Source organism: Balaenoptera ricei, chromosome 1 (genome assembly GCF_028023285.1).
Source record: "Balaenoptera ricei isolate mBalRic1 chromosome 1, mBalRic1.hap2, whole genome shotgun sequence".
Taxonomy (NCBI): domain Eukaryota; kingdom Metazoa; phylum Chordata; class Mammalia; order Artiodactyla; family Balaenopteridae; genus Balaenoptera; species Balaenoptera ricei.
In genome coordinates, this window is record NC_082639.1 from 44,116,177 (window position 1) to 44,131,728 (window position 15,552).

Consider the following 15,552-nt stretch of genomic DNA (forward strand, 5'->3'; position numbering starts at 1 on the left):
AAGTTTCACATCCATTTTTCTATTACTCTCATTCTGTACTGTCTAAGGGCGTCAGGAAGGCAACAGATGGAGAAACTGGGGCCCAGAGAGGTGCAGCGACCAGCATAAGGGCACTGCACTAATTAAAAACTAGCTGAGCTCCCAGATGCAGTTTTCCACCTCCATTTCCCTACCTAGTCGCTGCATCCTGGAGCAAGAGGGAACCTCATTGAAACGAATTCCGGTCTCAGTGGGCAGAATCCTGAAACCATGGCTCTAGGGTCCGGGAAGGGGCGCGGAGTCCAATGCTCCCGCAGTACAGATGGGGAGACTGAGGTCCAGAGCCCGGCGGTCCACCGCCCGCGGAGAAGAAGGGGGCGCGTCCTGCCCGGCTGGCCGCTTGGAGCCGGGGCCGCCTCCTCCCGCCCCCCGCGCCCGTGACCCCAGCCCTGCCTTTGCCCTTGCCACGCCGCTTGCTCGGGAGCGAGTCATGGTGGCGGCACTGGCGGCAGGGTGGCTGCTGCTGGCGGCTGCGGCCTGCGCGCAGCGGGATCAGGACTTCTACGACTTCAAGGCGGTCAACATCCGGGGCAAGTTGGTGTCTCTGGAGAAGTACCGCGGCTCGGTGAGTGTCCGCCCGCCGGGCCTCGGCGCCGCCCAGCCGGGGCCTGACGGGGGCGCCCGGCGGCCCGGGACCCTACCGGGTGTGGCTCCGAGGGGCTCTGGCCGCCCGGCCACCCCGCCCTGGCTCCCCACCCCCACCCAGGCATCCCCCCGGGCGCGGCGCCCCCGGATCCTGCGCCGGGTCTGTCCCTCGACTACGTGGCATGGCCCGGCGCACGGTGAAACCCGAAACTCTCGCTGCTGCCGCCGATTTCCCTCCCAGCGATTTTGGGCAGCAGGGCCCAGCCTCTCACGCACTGGTCTAAAAAGTAACCCTAGCATCCTACGGCCTTTGTCTCTCCCATCCCCAGTTTCCACGTCCGGAACAGAGGGAGCTGGTGATATTAAGTCCAGTGAGAACATTGTGGAAATGAAAGCTCGGTGCAGAGGGAGTTATCATTTCAGACGCACGGGGACCTTACACAGATCATCCTTTAGAGAGTAGTACATACACTAAGGCCCAGAGAGGGAAGGTCACACAGCGCTAGAAAGCACGGAGCCTGGAGGAGAACCGCTTATCCATCCGTGGCCTACTCTAGGCAAACTTTTAAGCTGGCAGCTCAGGCTGAGATTTAAGTGTCATCCAGTATAACTGCTACCTCCTTACCGAGAGGGAATCTCAGCTCAGAGAGGACTTGAGAGAGGAAGTGTGCTTGGGTGAGTCTTTGAAACAAGAGTGAGTTTTAGCAAGACCAAGAAGAGCATTCCAGGCAAAGACAACTGTCAAATGCCAAGACTCAGAACTAAACAGCAAGAATGGTGATGCGGGTGGGGAGGTCTTCAAGCAGTTGTGCTTGAAGGAGTATAAAGCATGAGGGTGAAAGATGAGGCTGAAGAGGGTAGGGAGGGACCAAGAGGGGCCTTGAACGCTACATTCAGAGACCGAAATGTTGCACTGTGTGTAATGAAGAGCCCTCCAAGTTCACTTCTCAAGGTGGACCTGAGGCTGTGGTGTGGAAAGGGTGGGGAGTTGGTTTCTAATGGACAGGGAGACCCAGCATCCAGATTTGGACGGACCACACACACACACACACACACATGGCTGTTAGCATTCTTCTCCCAGGAGCAAGGGCATCCTTAGTGAAGAAAGTACTCTCTAAGCCTTGGAATTTTCAATTATCCTGGGAGTACTGGAGATAGTAGTCCTTGTCCTGATTGCCCGCCCCCGCCCAAGGTATTGTGAGTTTCAAATGAGGTGACAATGTGGAAGCACTTGGTAGAGTGCTCTGTGCTTGTGTTTGTTTGTTGGGCCCCAGCAGGAACCTCATCCAAGACTCAGGGCAAAGGGCCAGTAAGAGCAGGGCCCATTCCCATTCAGGCCTTCCCTTCCCTCTGGTGCAGCTCACCAGAGAGCCCCAGGTTTAGCACTTGACCAGCTCTGCTACTCATTAATTCATTATTTATTATTGAGCACCTACTGTATTCTAAGTACTGTGCCAGCTCTGGGGATACAACGGTGAACAAAACAGCTAAGTTTCCCCTTTAACAGAGCTTATATGAGGTGGAGAGGAGAGAGGCAATAAACAAGGAACAGAGAAATGAACAATGTAATTCCTAATAGTAAGAGGTGCTAAGACAAAAACAGACAAAGGCTATTTGTTTTCAGAAGTAATAAGGCATCCAGAATGTGAGGAACAGAAATCCTGGAGAAAAATTACCTGGAAAGTAGTCCCAGACTTCTGAGTGTTTTCATCCTTTAGGTCATTGGTAAATCCTAAAAAGCACTGGAGCAAGAGGCCTAGAAATCAATCAGAAAGAAACTGAAAAAAAAAAAAAACAAACGAAGTCACACACCTGCTACGAGGTAGAGTTAGAATTTGAACCCAGGCAGTCCAGTTCCAGAGCCCATGTCTTAATTTCCAGCTTATTTCCAGCTTTAGAGGGAAACCAGGAACAGTCAGTCAGTCCAGGGAAACTGTAAATGAAACTGTGTGTTAACCCAAGCTTGGTTTGCCACTTGGGCAATATGGTCATTCATTCACCTGCAAATAGCTACTGGCTCATTATGTGTATTCTACCATGGGTTTTTTAAAAATTGGAAGCAAAAAACACTGGCTTCTTTATAGGCACTACATGCCTGCCACTGGGTCCAGCCCTGAAGACATAGCCATGAGCAAAATTGTATGGTTTGTGCCCTCACGCTAACTGGGAAGACAGTCATTTAGACCAGTGTTGAGTGTAGATAAATGGGTGACACTCAGGAATGCCCTTGCCTACACTGTGAGGTTATGTACATATAGGCCTGTGTGTAGTGTGTATGTGAATGGTTTATTTGTTTGCTTGCTTCTGTGTACTCATCTGAGTCTGCATCTGTGTTTGTATACGTATATGTAAATTTACTGTGTGTATTTAGGTGTATCTGTCTGTGTTTTGTTCACTTTAAAGATAAGCTTTTTGGATTCAGGCACGGAAATAGAAATAGGATTTCCCTCCTTCCAAAAGTATGGGCAGACACACAAGATGCAGGTTAGACATAAACAACCTTTAATGCTCTCAATGCCCAAGGATCCAGAGGAGAAGAAAGAGGAAGACCTCTGACTAGTGAAGGGAGATAAGAGTCCCGGTTTCTCACCACCACAGGCGCAATATGGCATATGCTGACAAAATGGGGGAGGTTGTTCTAACAGCCTGTGGCCCCAAGGAATGGGTGAGGGAGATACAGCACAGTGGTTCTCATCGCCTAGCTCAGTGGTTCTCAGCTGGTGGCGATCTTTTTCCCCAGGGGACATTCGGCAATGTCTGGGAGACATTTTTGATTGTTAAGACTAGGCATCTAGTGGGTGGAGGCCAGGGACGCTGCTAAACATTCTACAGTGAACAGGAGAGCCTCCTCACAACAAAGATTATCCAGCCCCAAGTGTCAGTAGTGCTGAGGTTGAGAAACCCTATCCAGCCTCAGCAGTCTGTGCCAGAGCATGTCCAGTGCCCCAGGCTGCCCCTGGAAGGTGGCCCTCTTTATGGAGCCAGCTGGTATAATCCTGCCTCTTCTAAAAAGTGGCCAGGACTTCCCTGGTGGCGCAGTGGTTAAGAATCCGCCTGCCAATGCAGGGGTCATGGGTTCGATCCCTGGTCCGGGAAGATCCCACATGCCGTGTAGTAACTAAGCCTGTGTGCCACAAATACTGAGCCTCCGCTCTAGAGCCTGTGAGCCACAACTACTGAGCCTGCGTGCTGCAACTACTGAAGCCTGCGTGCCTAGAGCCTGTGCTCCGCAACAAGAGAAACCACAGCAATAAGAAGCCTATGCACTGCAGCAAAGAGTAGCCCCCACTTGCCGCAACTAGAGAAAGCCCACGCACAGCAACAAAGACCCAACGCAGCCAAAAATCAATCAATCAATAAATAAAATTTTAAAACTAATAATAAAATAAAAAGTGGCCAGAGAGATAGGGCTTGGCTACCTAAACACAGGGTGAGAATTTAAATCCTTTAATAATATATAACTAGAAGCTAAAAACATAGCATTGGTGCCAAAATTGTAACTGCAGTAATATAATCAAGTTCCATCAGCCAGATTTATATTTATCACCGAACGGCAATAAATAAATATAAGGCAATCATAAATTTAAGGGTTAGTCTAGTGATAGAAGAAAGTGGTATTTGTTTTGCTGGAGGGAGAGGGGCAAAAAGGGATTGCCCTGAGGTTCTTGGGATCCTTTTATCAAGAAAACCATGCCTGTCTATGTACCCATTCAGGTGATCATATATATGTGCACACTTACTTATTCATTCAGCACATACTTTCTGAGACTTTTCCATGTGTCAGGCCCAGTAATGAAGTGAACATAGCTCCTGCCCTCAGTGGGTTCACATTCTAGAAGGAAAACCAACACATGTATAGGCAACTACAGTGTAGAATGATGAGCGCTAGTTGACTGAGCCAGAAATTGAACCCAGGTCTGCCTTTTCTCTCTCCTGTATCACCTCCTGATGTGAGTTCACCAGTATGTGTGCCTCTCTCTGTGATGGTGTTCTGTGTGTTTGTGGGCATGTGTGATGTGTGCTAATGTATCTTTGTGTCGTGGGGCACAGGCATACCCATTCATGTGTATTGTGTACTTATTCTCATGAATGTTTATGTATGTGTTTCACACATGTCTGTAAGACCCTGCATGTTTATGAGAGAGCATTAATTGTTGAGGGGGCATCACATACGTGGGCATGTCAGGCCATGTACAAGTGTGTGCCTCTTCACTGGTTTGTGTATGTGTCTGGGTTTTGCTTTTGCCACCCAGGTGTCCCTGGTGGTGAACGTGGCTAGCGAGTGTGGCTTCACAGACCAGCACTACCGGGCCCTGCAACAGCTACAGCGGGACCTGGGGCCTCACCACTTCAACGTGCTTGCCTTTCCCTGCAACCAGTTTGGCCAGCAGGAGCCCAACAGCAACAAGGAGATTGAGAGCTTTGCCCGCCGCACCTACAGTGTCTCTTTCCCCATGTTTAGCAAGATCACAGTCACCGGCACTGGTGCCCACCCTGCCTTCAAGTACCTGATCCGTGAGTCCTGAGCCTTTCCCTCACCTTCCCTCAGCTGGCTGAGGCTGTGGCTCCCTGGGCAGCAGAAGCTACTGGCTGGCTGGGTGACCTGGGGCCCCTTAGACCCGCACAGGTGGGTTGACGGTCTGTTCTAGCGCTAATCTTTGAGGATGAACTGAGCAGTATTCCTGCCTAAGAATATCTCCGCCCCTGCTGCCTTGCAGTTCTCCCTCAGAGTCACTCTTGCAGACTTCTCTGGGTGCCTGTTTCCATCTGCAGCGGCTCCTAGACGGAGACTGGACCGTCAGATTTTAGTCAGTGTGAATTAGTTGAGCTTATGGACTTAGCTGCAGGCAGGGGACGCCACATGCCTGGAGAAGACTGGCCCGTATCTCCTGTCCTGAGTCAGAGGCAAAGTGTGTAGGCCACAGGAGAGAAACCTTCTGAGCTAAAATACCAGATTTGGGAATTCCCTGGCATTGCAGCAGTTAGGACTCGGCACTTCCACTACCCGGCCTGGGTTCAATCGCTGGTTGGGAAACTAAGATCCCGAGCAAGCTGTGTGGCGCAGCCATAAAAAAACCAAACAGATCTTAATATTTGAGAAATAGATTCCTTCTGCAGAAGCCTCAGAACCACAAAATGGGGTCATTAGCCAAGCTTGTCATTAAGTCCTGTTTCCTTTCTCAGGCCTTTCCCTTCCTTTGGGGGCTCCATTTTTGCCTTCTCCCACCTCCTATTCCATGCTTCTGGTTGCCTTCATATCCCTCACTACCACCCCCCACCAATCCATTCACCTGGAAGAGTAAATAACAAACAACAGTGTAGCAAACAAAAGGTCCCTTACTGAGGCAATCTGAATTTTGCTTTGTGGGTCAATCCTAATATTTGTTTTTTTTTCCCTGTGTGTTTTTATTAGTTCCTTCTCACTTCCCATAGTTATAGATCAAATCTGGCTGTGCTTTAGAAGCACCTGGGGAGCTCTTAAAAATGCATTAGCCTGAGACCTACTGAAGCAGAGCCCAAGAATCTGTTTATATTAAGCCCCCCTCCTCCACCACCACCACCACCATGATTCAGATGCAGAGAGTCCATGGACTAACATTTGGAAACCATTGAGATTTAATCAGAAAATAGGATATAGACTGTGTAGTAGTTTGAGGTCATTAATAAAGGAAGATCTGATATTGCCTTACCCAGCACTTCACAGAATCATAAAGCAGTAGTTCTCAACCTGGGCACCAGATTGCAATCTCCTGGAAAGCTTTTGAAAAATACTGATGCCTGAGTCTCACCCCCAGATATTCTTACTTAAGTGGTATGGGGTTATGGACTGGGCATCAGGATTTTTAAAAGCTTTCCAGTTCATTCTAACTAATAGAACCACTACTTCAAGGGAGAGATGGACACCAATAGTGGAATTCCAGGAGATGGGACACAGGGAAGCACACTTTGCTCTCCTTCTTCCTTTGCTCTAGAGACTTCTGGAAAGGAGCCCACCTGGAACTTCTGGAAGTACCTAGTGGCCCCAGATGGAAAGGTGATAGAGGCTTGGGACCCAACCGTGTCGGTGGAGGAGATAAGGCCCCAGATTACAGCGCTTGTGAGGAAGCTCATCCTGAAGAAGCGAGAAGACTTATAACTACTTTCCCTCCTCTCCCACTGTCCCCTCCCCTCACTGTTCACGAGTGACCAAAGCAAACTCAAATGGTGCTACAAGGGAGAGACTACTGACTCTCCTTCCTCCACTCTTATCCCACCTACCCCATCACTCCTGTCTGGGGAAAATTCTAGTAGTTTGATTATTTGAAACTTAGAGCAACCTGTAAGAACCCCTGACCAGTGACACCTCTTGACCAATGACTCACCAACCAATAAGAACCTCTAGCCCATGAAAACATGTGGCAAATAGAGGTACAAGCAATAATCTCCTACCTGTTATGAACTCTGTAAAATGAGGCCAATTCCTACCTCACAGGGCTGTTGTGGGGATGAGGATGAAAGGCCTATGAAAGTGCCTAGGGCAGTGCCAGCTAACTAGGAGGCGTTCAATAAATGTTTTTTGCATATGAACCAAAAAATAAGTTGTGATCAATAAAAACTTGAACCCAACATGAATTTCCAGCCGTGAGAATCCAGGCCAAACATTTGTTGTTGTTGTTGTTGTTATTGTTTTCCTATGTATTTTTTTCAATTACCAAAGTGATACAAATTCATTGTAAAATAAGACGTTACAAAATAAAAATGAAACTGTCCCCCTCATTTCCTATATGGTCACTCCCTGGAGGTAAACACTGTTAGCAGTTTGGTACCAAGTCTTCCCAGACTTTTTTTTATCAAGCCTATCATTATTGCCCAATAAGAATTCACTGACCAAAAGTACACTACAATTGCAAACAGGCAAAGGATAAGAACAGATAATTCACAGAAAAATAGAGACGGATAATGAGGATATGAAAAGATGTTCAGCCTCATTCAAGTTGGAAAGATTTTGTTAAATGATAATACCTGTCATTGGTGAGGATGTGGAGAAATGGGCATTCGCATAAGCTGTTGGTGGGACAACAAACTGGCACAAGTTTTTAGAGGATGACTTGTCAATATCGTTTTGTTTTTTTTTTAAAGAAAACACCCTGTGCTGTTTTTTTGTTTTGTTTTAAATTTATTTATTTATTTATTTATTTATTTTATTTTTGGCTGTCTTGGGTCTTCGTTTCTGTGCGAGGGCTTTCTCTAGTTGCGGCAAGCGGGGGCCACTCTTCATTGCGGTGCGCGGGCCTCTCACTATCATGGCCTCTCTTGTTGCAGAGTACAGGCTCCAGACGCGCAGGCTCAGTAGTTGTGGCTCATGGGCCTAGTTGCTCCGCGGCATGTGGGATCTTCCCAGACCAGGGCTCGAACCCGTGTCCCCTGCATTAGCAGGCAGATTCTCAACCACTGCGCCACCAGGGAAGCCCCATCAATATCTTTTAAAACAAAATGTTTATATGCTTTGATCCACCATTTCTCCTTTTAAAAGACTCCCAAACTGTGCAAATATGTGTGTACAATAATATGTGTGTACATTGTTCATAATGGTGAAAATTTGATGCAATCCTTGTGTCCATCAGTATGGTTTGGTAACAAATTATGGTACAAATCCAAATGATAATAATAACTAATACAGGGCTTCCCTGGTGGCGCAGTGGTTAAGAATCTGCCTGCCAATGCAGGGGACACAGGTTCGAGCCCTGGTCTGGGAAGATCCCACATGCCACGGAGCAACTAAGCCCGTGCGCCACAACTACTAAGCCTGCAGTCCAGAGCCCGTGAGCCACAACTGCTGAGCCCGCGTGCCACAACTACCAAAGCCTGTGCACCTACAGCCTGTGCTCCGCAGCAAGAGAAGCCACCACAATGAGAAGCCCGCGCACCACAACGAAGAGTAGCCCCTGCTCGCCGCAACTAGAGAAAGCCTGTGCACAGCAACGAAGACCCAACACAGCCAAAAATAAATAAATAAAATAAATAAATTTTTTTAAAAGGGAAATAACAATAAAAATATATATATAAATAATAATAACTAATACAGTTATTCAAATGAATGAATTAATTTCTATGCTACCATAGAAAGTTGTCCAAAAGTGAAAAAATGGCAAGTTGTAATGAACACATGCACACACAAAAAAACATCCAGTACAAACAAGAATAATATTTTTATTAAAAATTTACAATGTTAAGTGTGAGAGAGAGAGGGAGGGAAGGAGGGAGGGAGGGATGTAGACCAAACTGTTAATGGTGGTTGTCCGTGAGGGCGTGGAGCGGGATAACAGGAGTCATTCACTTTCTTTGTTAAGTATTTTTGTAATGTTTGAATTTTGTATGTAAAAATACGTATTTCACTTTTATATAAATATAGAAAAGAAGTGATGAGCAGAGTCACTGATCGATAATTTATTGGCCAATGAGAAGTTCATGTCTACTTCTCCCAAAGTCACTCTTCTAGAAGAAGGAAACTCATATTCAAGTCTTGGCTGTGCCCTTGACTCACAGACTGAGCAAATTGTTCCCTCTCTGCTGTCTTCCACTTTCCCACTGGACAATGAAAGGGTTGAACTGTGCTCAAAGCCTCCCTTAATGATCCTTCCCAGAAGCTGCAAGAGTAAATGAAGGCTTTCTGTGGGCTGACCACACATCACCCTGTGGTGGCCTCCAGCCTGTCCTTACACACCCTCCTCCAACCTCTGTCTCTGTACATGGTCGTTTCCACGTGTGTGCAGGCACACACACACACACACACACACACACAGTGAAATCCAGCTATCACAGAAATTTTTGTGATGAACACCTCAGAACCACATTCTCAATGGACATCTCTCTGACCTCACCCTACTTGACCTGTCAGCCACTTCTGACATTGCTGATTGTACGACTCTTCTCCCTGACACATTCTCTTCCCTTCTTAGTTTCCCTGCCCCTGCCTTCTCTTGGTTTTCCCCCGTCTCTCTGAGCGCTCCTTCCTTCTCAGTGTCTGTCCATGACTCTTCCTCCTCTGCCCACTCCTTCCCTGTTGGTCTTCCTTAGGCTTCTAGGCGGGTCCCTTTTCTCACTTCGTATGCTCTTCCGCAACCATCTCATTTTTTCTCTACACCCTGATGATACCTAAATCTCTACCTTGTATCTATGCTGGACTTATACCCACTTGCCTACTGGGCATGACTAGAGACACCTCAATTCAGTGTCTCCAGAACTAAACTCATCACCTCTCCCTGACACACCCACTCTCCCTTATCCCCAGCCTTCACAAACCCCCAAGCCTTTCCTTCCACACACCACTCACTCGCTCACTCACCATTTTGTTGAGCTCTCTTGTCACCCTCAGATGATTCTCATTCACTATCAACTGGTCCCAGGTCCTCAAAGAGAGGGTGGACCCATTCTAATTGCTTATTTATTTCTCTGAGCTGGGCTGGAGTGTGGAGGGAGGAGAGCGTGACTATGAGGGGAATCTCTGGAAAATTATGGTTGGAAGGGACTTTCATTCATCAACAAATATTTCTTGAGCATTGCCTGTGTGTCAAGTTCTGCATTAGGTTCTAGGGATACATCAGTGAGCAAAACACCCATGTTCCCAGCTGTCATGGTGCTCAGAGAATAGTGGGAAAGCCAAACATTAAACAAATAATTACACTAATTATTATACAATTACAATTATGATAAGCAGCAGGAAGAAGTACAAGGAACCATGAGCATGTATAAAAGTGGCATTGGACATATTCTGGAGTTCAGTGGAGGCTTCCCTGAGAAATGACATTTAAGCTGAGAGCTGAAACTTTAATAACAGTTAGGGCAAAGAAGTAGAGGGGAGGGTTTGTAAACAGAAGCAGTGGCTGGAGCAACGACCCTAGTGAGGGAAGATGCTCAATAGAATGGAGCCAGTGCTGCTTGGAGCGAAGTGATAGGGAGAAGGGTCAGAGAGGTAGGCAGGGGCCAGATCATTCAAGGTCTTGTGGGATCCAGGTAAGAAATGTTAGTGACTTGACTTAGCATCACAGAGTCTGTCTTCAGTCCCAAACCTGAAGGTCAGAAATAAACCCTTGGTACAGAGGCAGACACTGAACTACAGATAGGAGAAGTAGATGGCTCTGGGGCTACCCAGAGCACCGGTCAGCATGGAGACACCTGTGGAAGGCAGGCAGATCTGAAACCTCCCAGCTCCAGCAGGGCCAGCCTGGTGTTTACCGGAGGGAATTGCTGAGGCCTGGATCGCTACAAATCACCAAACTTCTTGCATAGATTCCTGGGCCTCAGAGGGATTACATTGCAGGTTGTCAATAGGCTACATTTCAAGAAAGAAACACTGCCTTGGGTATAACAAAAAAAACTCTGCAGCTTCCTCTCCTCCCCACATCTCCTTCAGTCCCTACATCTTAGCCCTTACCTGTGACTTTTACCACTTTGTGTCGGGATAGAGATTTGGCAGCTACAACAAGAACCCAAAGTAAACACAGTCTCAAAAATAGTAGGTTTTTTCTATACCATGTAAAAATTGGACCTTTACCCTGCTCCATGAATTAGTCAGGGGCCTGGGCTTATGGCTCTGGCATCCCTAGGACGTTGTCATCAGCCGCATGACCCAGACATAATTTATTTTCACTAGGAAATAAAGTTTTTATTCTGTATGGCCATGTGCCCATATGAAAATTGAGTTCCATTAACATGAAAGAAGGGGAGAACAGATGTTGCAGGGGTCAGGGACAAATAGCCATCTCTGCGCTATATCTTAACATTTTTCAAATCTCTCTCCTCTCCTTTTTCCTGCTACGACTATCCTAACTCAGGATTTATCATCTTTCTGGCTCATATCCTTGGCCCCAATTCCCTCCTTCAATCCATCCTTCATGTCACAAGCTGAATGATGTTCCAAAAAGCAGACCTGAGCATATCACCTCTCTGCTTCAGTGTGCCCCCCAACCCTTATCCTTGGAATAAAGGCTTGGTTCTTTAAACTGTCATTCAAAGTCCTTGTGCCTCATCTTCCTCAATTTCTAACCTTTGGTGTTGCTACAGCACCAAACTGCTTGCTATATTCTCTCTCATTTCTTCCTCCCATTGCACAGGTAGAAATTCTTTTCCTTTCCCTGATACTGCTGTGCACCTTATCTCTGCTGTATTCTTTGAACATAAGAAATGCCTGGCCCATAGTAGGTGTTCAAAAGTCATATATTGACTGACTACCTCATTGTCATCATCTATGTCTGTTTCTAAGTGTCCTAGAGACTGTCTCAGCCCCTGCATTGGCTAGGTTCCCCCTAAAAGGCTCAAATCCTCCCGTGGAAGGGGTGACCAATCTCAGTAAAATGGGAAAGCCCAGTCAGAAGGCCCCTTCTTCTAATCTCTTGGAATATGAGTGCTCCCCTCTGAGCACATGACCAATTATGCCCTGCTGGTCATTCTCCAGAGGGGGGGTCCCAGGGCCACAATCGTCCCTGGTGTTAGTGACGATTGCATGGGAAAAACTTATATTTTAAAAGTTACTCGTTTTTCATATGACATTCAAATTTAACCAGCCGTCTTGCATCTTATCTGGCAACACTAATCCAGGGTTGAATACCATGCAGTAGGAAGTTGAACTAGATAGCCTCTAGGAACCTTTCAACTCTAGGAAGCAAAGATTCTAACTCTTCTGATTCACCTTGTAACTCCCAATGAAAGCAGAAACTCAGGATTAAAGTCAAAGAGCTGAGAACATAGTTAATAGGCTAATCAACATAACAAATGACAATATCCCCTTACTAGATGTGTAACATTGGGACAGTCACTTAATCTACCTCAACCTCCATTGCTTCATCTAGCCAATAAAAGGAAACCAAGATTTTACCTAATAAATGCTGGGCACTGTGCTAGACACTTCTATGTGCTGCCTCCGCTGGAATGTTCAGACAAACTAATGTGTGAAAAGGCCATTTGTAAGTGGAAGTGGGCTGTAACAAATGTGAAACAGTATTAGCATTAGTGTAGCACCTATCTCTAGCTGATTTCCTTTACTGAAACCTTCAGGGGAAAGAAGTTTCCCTAGTTTGGTCATATTGTAGGGGAAAAACATTGTCTAGGACTCTAGTGTCTAGAGCAGTGATTCTTAACTAAGGGTGATTTTGCTCACCAGGGGATATTTGGCAATGTCTGGAGACATTTTGATTGTCACAGCTGGGTAATGGGTACTACTGGCATCTAGAGGGTAGAAGCCAGGGATGCTGCTAAACATCCTACAGTACTCAGGACTGTCCCCTACAGCAAAGAATTACCTGGCTTAAAATGTCAGGAGGTTGAGAAATCATGGTCTAGAGTACTGCCAAGCAGAATTTATATCCCAGCTCTACCACTTAGCAGCTGGGTGACTCATGGACTTTTCCTCTCTGTGCCTCAGTGTCCTCTTCTGGGACATCTGGGATATTAATAGCACTTACCTCATAGGCCTATTTTGATGATTAAATAAAAATACACCCATAAAGCACTGGAGTACCTGATACATAGTAAACATTCAGTAAATGATAGTTCTTCTTATAGTTATTTAAGTATTACTGTCCCCTCTTAAAAGATAGGAAATTGAGACTCAGAGAGGGGAACAGACTTGACCAAGGTCAAGAGAAAAAGCAATTCTAGTCATGGGGTTGACAAACGTCACCAAGAATCTTCTGTAGACAAAGGCTGCAGTTTTCTTGTGTGCGGACCTAACATGAGACACCATCCTTGCTCTCAGCAAAGTGGAAGGAAAAGGAGAACTAACCTTTACTGAGTGCTCACATAACCTATATCTCATATCTTAAGGTAGGTATTATGATTTCCATTTTACAGATATGACTAAGTGAGGAGTCTAAAGTCTCCCAGCAAGTCAATTGCCAAGTAGCAATTGATATCCAGGCTGACCCACTACCAAAGTCCCTGCCTCTCCCTCTGTTCTCTGCTCCCTAGACTCTGGTAACACTCCAGCAGGGACAGGGAGGGTTTAGGTTTGGAGATTTTGATTCTGGGAGAAGGCCATGCACTCCAGGGTGCAGCAGTCTTGGAGTAAATTGCAGAAGTGGCTGATCTCAGGCTGAAAAAGAACTGTGAATATGAAAAATGCTTAATAACAAATAAAGTGCTGGACTCATGTTGAGACCAAAGAAGGAGGTAGACAAAAGCAGTGTTTGTTTCCTTGAACTTTGGGGATTGGCAAACCCAGGACAAATCCTAGTTTCTGCCATTCCTGGCTGTTTCCTTGGGTGAGAACTTAACCTCTTTGAAGCTCAATATCTTTATATATAAAATACCCATTCAGAATCATTCATTCATTTATTTTATTTTATCTTTTTAACATCTTTATTGGCGTATAATTGCTTTACAATGGTGTGTTAGTTTCTGCTGTATAACAAAGTGAATCAGCTATATGCATACGTACATCCCCATATCCCCTCCCTCTTGCGTCACCCTCCCACCCTCCCTATCCCACCCCTCTAGGTGGTCACAAAGCACCCAGCTGATCTCCCTGTGCTATGTGGCTGCTTCCCACTAGCTATCTATTTTACATTTGGTAGTGTATATATGTCCATGCCACTCTCTCACTGCGTCCCAGCTTCCCCTTCCCCCTCCCCGTGTCCTCAAGTCCATTCTCTACGTCTGTGTCTTTATTCCTGTCCTGCCCCTAGGTTCATGAGAACCATTCTTTCATTCATTTATTAGTTCTTCCTCCTCCCTTAACCTATATGGCTATGCAGATTTTGAAGGTGACCAGCAGAAAGGACAATTAGGAGTTGAAATCTAGCCTGAACTCTACTTACCCAGCCTTGCCTTTGGCATAGAGCTATATAAAACCAGAGGAAGGGACACTTTTTAAAAAAAAAATTTACTTATTTATTTAGGCTGCACCGGGTCTTAGTTGAGGCACTTGGGATCTTTGTTGACACATGTGGGATCGTCTGTTGTAGCATGTGGGATCTTTTAGTTGCAGCATGCAGGCTCATAGTTGTGGCATGCAGCCTTCTTAGTTGTGGCATGCAGGCTTCTTATTTGCAGCATGCAGGCTCATGGTTGAGGCATGCATGCGGGATCTAGTTCCCTGACCAGGGATCAAACCCGTGCCCCCTGCATTGGGAGCTTGGAGTCTTACCCACTGGACCACCAGGGAAGTCCCAAGGGGCACTTTTTTCTGATTTGCACAACAGCGCACAAAAGAACAAAGGTGGCACAAAGCAACAGCTTGAGAACCAGCCCTAGACTAAGTGTGGTGAAACCAGCACCAAGCAGGTATAACTTTTGTCCTAGAGGAGCCCATAGTCTGAAGCTGTGGTTCCTAAGTGAGATGATGGCACATGCAAGTGTTCAATGAATGGTACACATAGACAGAACAGCAGATGCTGCAATAAAGAATGGTGCTTTCGGGGGCGGCGAGTCTTCAAGATGGACCTTGGAGAGTGTAGAGGATTTAGATAAGAAAAGAAGGGAACTACATAGGCAAAAACTTGGGAGACGAGGCTCCCTTCCCAGGTCAGATTGGCTGAAACAGAGGCTTCCTGTAGGAGAGAAGAGGCAGGTATAGTTGGAGAGGTATGGAGAGTTCAAATTTTAGAGGTCAGACTAGAACCACTGGGGCTACTTCAACAGCTCAGGTCAAGCCTTCAGAGGACCTCTCTGTTGATAAGTGTGTGATGGGAGAGAATCAAATGCAGAGAAAAAAGAATCACATAACTCTGCCTCAAAAGTCAAAAGAATTCTCTTCAGCATTGTACTGGAAATCCTAGACAGTGTAACAAAACAAGAAAAAAATAAAATGCATCAACTGGAAAGGAAAAGTAAAACTGCCTTTATTCACAAGCAACATAATATGTTGCCTGTGAGGAAATCATATTTTTTTCATGTTAACATAAAAAAATCCTTAGTCTATAAAAAAGCTACTAGAACTAATAACTGAATTTA

At 46.1% G+C, this 15,552-nt stretch overlaps 1 protein-coding gene across 1 annotated transcript; it reads left to right on the forward strand.

The window, feature by feature from the left end:
* Window positions 1–301: 301 nt before the first annotated feature.
* On the forward strand, window positions 302–7,380 carry GPX7 (glutathione peroxidase 7). The gene is made up of 3 exons (XM_059898547.1): window positions 302–604; window positions 4,878–5,139; window positions 6,597–7,380. Exons 1-3 carry the CDS (start codon window positions 302–304, stop codon window positions 6,758–6,760), a joined length of 729 nt encoding a protein of 242 aa, XP_059754530.1. The 3' UTR covers window positions 6,761–7,380.
* The last annotated feature ends 8,172 nt before the right edge of the window (window positions 7,381–15,552 follow it).

Excerpts from the sequence above, each read along its gene's own strand:
- GPX7 (XM_059898547.1), top strand. The coding sequence starts at position 302 with ATGGGGAGACTGAGGTCCAGAGCCCGGCGGTCCACCGCCCGCGGAGAA. Across the intron at positions 605-4,877 it reads TGGAGAAGTACCGCGGCTCG|GTGTCCCTGGTGGTGAACGT; the intron begins GTGAGTGTCCGC and ends TTTGCCACCCAG. Across the intron at positions 5,140-6,596 it reads TGCCTTCAAGTACCTGATCC|AGACTTCTGGAAAGGAGCCC; the intron begins GTGAGTCCTGAG and ends CCTTTGCTCTAG.